General features: G+C 53.9%; 1 protein-coding gene across 1 annotated transcript in view; it reads left to right on the top strand.

The window, feature by feature from the left end:
* GSS (glutathione synthetase) overlaps positions 1–3,068 on the top strand; it is a gene marked incomplete at its 5' end in the record, with an annotated part of 7,883 nt that overhangs the window by 3,551 nt on the left and 1,264 nt on the right. The window contains 3 exons of the mRNA XM_009076743.1: positions 1,577–1,643; positions 2,267–2,461; positions 2,892–2,973. Of these exons, the coding sequence (XP_009074991.1) occupies positions 1,577–1,643; positions 2,267–2,461; positions 2,892–2,973 (344 nt within the window). The remainder of the gene's footprint in view (positions 1–1,576; positions 1,644–2,266; positions 2,462–2,891; positions 2,974–3,068) is intronic.

The following is a 3,068-nucleotide window of genomic DNA, read 5'->3' as shown; positions in this document are numbered from 1 at the left end:
TGGCACACAGAGGCTGGGAATGGGAATCTTCCACCAATGCTGGGGCTATGTTTTGACTGTCAGTAGTGACTGACTGAGAAAGCAGTTCTCTCCCGTGCTCCAGGCTGCTGCTGCTGCTTCCCCTTGGAGCTGAAGTGATTTTGCTTTTGCAGTAGTGAGATTTTGCATGCACACATCAGCCACTTACAGCTGGAAACATCATTTCCCTCCTTCAGGCCACAGCCTTCACTGCTCTGTGAGATCTTTACTTCCTGCTGTGGACAGGCTTGGCTAGTTCAGAGGCTTTCACAGAGCCATTTCCTGTTTACTGTTCACGTGATGCTTTGCCAGTGGGAGCTGGGCTGGAGGAGGAAACATTCCATGTTCTTTTGGGATCTCTTGAGTTGGAACACACTCAGTGTCTTGCCCTCTCCCTGTGGAGGGCAGGATGTGTGGGTCACAGACTGAGTGCTGGCAGTGGGTCCCAAGTGTGACATTTGTCCCATTTCTAGGTAATGTGCTTGGAGCTATACAAGCCTAAAGGAAGACATGGAATCATACCAATGTTTTTTCTGTAGTTGGGCCGATTTTTTTCCATGGTTTGACCTTTGGTGTCTCTGCTGTGTTTATTCAGTGCATACATTTGTCATAGCCAGACAGTTCAGGGGAAAGTGTATCCCCTGTACTTCCTTCTGAGCATCCTCCTCCCCTCTCACTGCTGGATGACTCTGCAGTTACCCTGCCTGGCTGCCAGCAGCTCCCTGAGCTGTGCACAGTGTGTGTGGGCAAAGCTTGGGGCTGTGGTCCTACAGGTGTGCTGACAGCTGGGCCCTGGCAGGGTGGTTTGGTGCCTCTGCAGGTTGTTGTGTTGATGTCCTGCCTTGAATTGCCACTGGAGAAGAACCCTGTTCCCTCCCAGCTTCAAGAATCACAGACTTGTTAAGTTTGGAAAAGGCCTCTAAGATCAAGTCCAACCTTTAACCTAGCAGCACTTAAGCCATGTCCCCAAGTGCCACATCCACATGCCTTTTACATCCCTCCTGGGATGGTGACTCCACCACTGCCCTGGGCACTCTGTACCAGGGCTTGACAACCCTTTCAGTGAAGGTATTTCCCCTTTATCCAATCTAAACCTCCTCTGGTGCAACTTGAGGCCATTTCCTGTCATCCTGTCGCTTGTTACTTGGGAGAAGAAACTGATCCCCACCTGACTCCAGCCTCCTGTCAAGGTGTTGTAGAGAGCAAGGTCCTCCCTGAGCCTCCTTTTCTCCAGGCTGAATATCCCAGGCCTGGTTATGGGTGGAAAAGGCTGTTAAAGGCTCTTACTTCCCTGCTGGGTTGGGTGTCAGAATTATTGAGGCTGTGGTTAGAGCAGGCTCCCTGTGTCCTGGGACAGCCAAGCCAGCTGGGGCTCAGTGGAGAGCAGCCAGGGCTTGCAGTCCCCACCTTGCTCTGGCAGAGCCAGCCAGGAGCAGAACAGCCCAGAGAGCAAGGAGAAGGGGCAAAAGCTGTAACACATTGCCTGCCTGAGCCCTTGGTGCTGGGGATCAGGTGGGCAGGGACTGGCCTGACTGAACACTCATGGTTTCTGTTCCAGGGACGGCCAGGAGGTCGCAGTGGTGTACTACAGAGAGGGCTATGTGCCACAGAACTACGACGAGAAGGTCTGTACCTCCTCCCTGCTCCCAGAAGCTGCCAATGCTGTGGCATTGCCCAGCTAGTGTGGAATGCCCTGTGGTCCCAGGGGGATCTGCGGTGGGGAGAGTCCTGCCTGGCATGGCTGAGAGAGAGCACTGGGGAGCTGTGACTCCAGAGAGCATGCAGGGGACCGTGGCACCCATGCAGTAAGAAAAACGGGTGGTTTTCTTCTGCAGTCACCACTTGTGGTGTTCTCTTACTGCAGCACCGAATTGCTTTTATGCAGTGTGGGTTAGCACAGGTATTGGCACCTGCTGGAAGATTTTAGACTTGATCTACAGATCACTCTTAGCACCATCACGCTGCACGTGATAATACAGACCAGAACTCGCTGTCGTCTGGAGGTGGCAGCACTGGACAAGCTTGCAGAGGGAGCATAGGGAAAGGCAGTGGAATGTCCTGGCCGTGCTGGTTGTAGAGGTAGTGGGAAGTCCGTGTCTGCTTGAATCTGGAGCGCTATTCCCACGCCTGTCCCAGCCAGCAGGGAGGGAAGAGACAAATCACATCTCGGTAACTGAACAGAAACGAGTGGAGAAAACCTTCAAGTGTGTTTTTTGCTGAGGGAGTTGCTGCTCTTGTTCTCCCTCAGAACTGGCAGGCAAGGCTGCTGCTGGAGCGCTCGCGGGCGGTGAAGTGCCCTGACATTGCCACCCAACTCGCAGGCACCAAGAAGGTGCAGCAGGAGCTGAGCCTCCCAGGGACACTGGAGAGATTGCTGCCTGGCCACCCTGAGGCTGTCACTCGAATCAGAGCCACGTTTGCTGGGCTGTATTCCCTGGATGAGGTGAGTGGGAGCAGGACTGGGGGTGCAGATGTGTGCTCATCGGAATGGGTGTGCAGATGTGTGCTCATCCTGTGTGATGTTGCTCTTTTTGGTTAAGACAATGAGAGAGCTTTGTTGTGGTCCTTGGGGACCCTGGTGATCCTGCTCAGAGAGGTCTGTTGAGGAGCCCCTGCTGCTCCCTCATGCTTGGCTGTTCATAGAATCACAGAATCATTTAGGTTGGAAAAGACCTCCAAGATCATTGAGCCAAACCCGTGACCCATCACCACCTTGTCAGCTAGACCAGAGCACTAAGTGCCACATCCAGTTGTTTCTTGAACACCTCCAGGGGTGGTAACTCCACCACCTCCTTGGGCAGCTGTTCCAATGCTTAACCACCTTTTCCATGAAGAAGTTCTTTCTGATGTCCAACCTCTCTCCACCCTGCCAGGGCGAAGAGGGTGACAAGATAGCTGCCACAGCCATCGCTGACCCCGACCGGTTTGTGCTGAAGCCTCAGCGAGAAGGTGGAGGTAGGAGCTGGGCTGGGCCCGGGTGGCTTTGCACTGTGGGTTGGGCTGTATGCAGGAGGCAGTAGCTCTGTGCTGGCTCCTGGTCCTGTGCTGAG

This window comes from Acanthisitta chloris, unplaced genomic scaffold, assembly GCF_000695815.1.
Source record: "Acanthisitta chloris isolate BGI_N310 unplaced genomic scaffold, ASM69581v1 scaffold24376, whole genome shotgun sequence".
Lineage (NCBI taxonomy): Eukaryota > Metazoa > Chordata > Aves > Passeriformes > Acanthisittidae > Acanthisitta > Acanthisitta chloris.
This window is presented reverse-complemented; position numbering and strand designations above follow the sequence as displayed.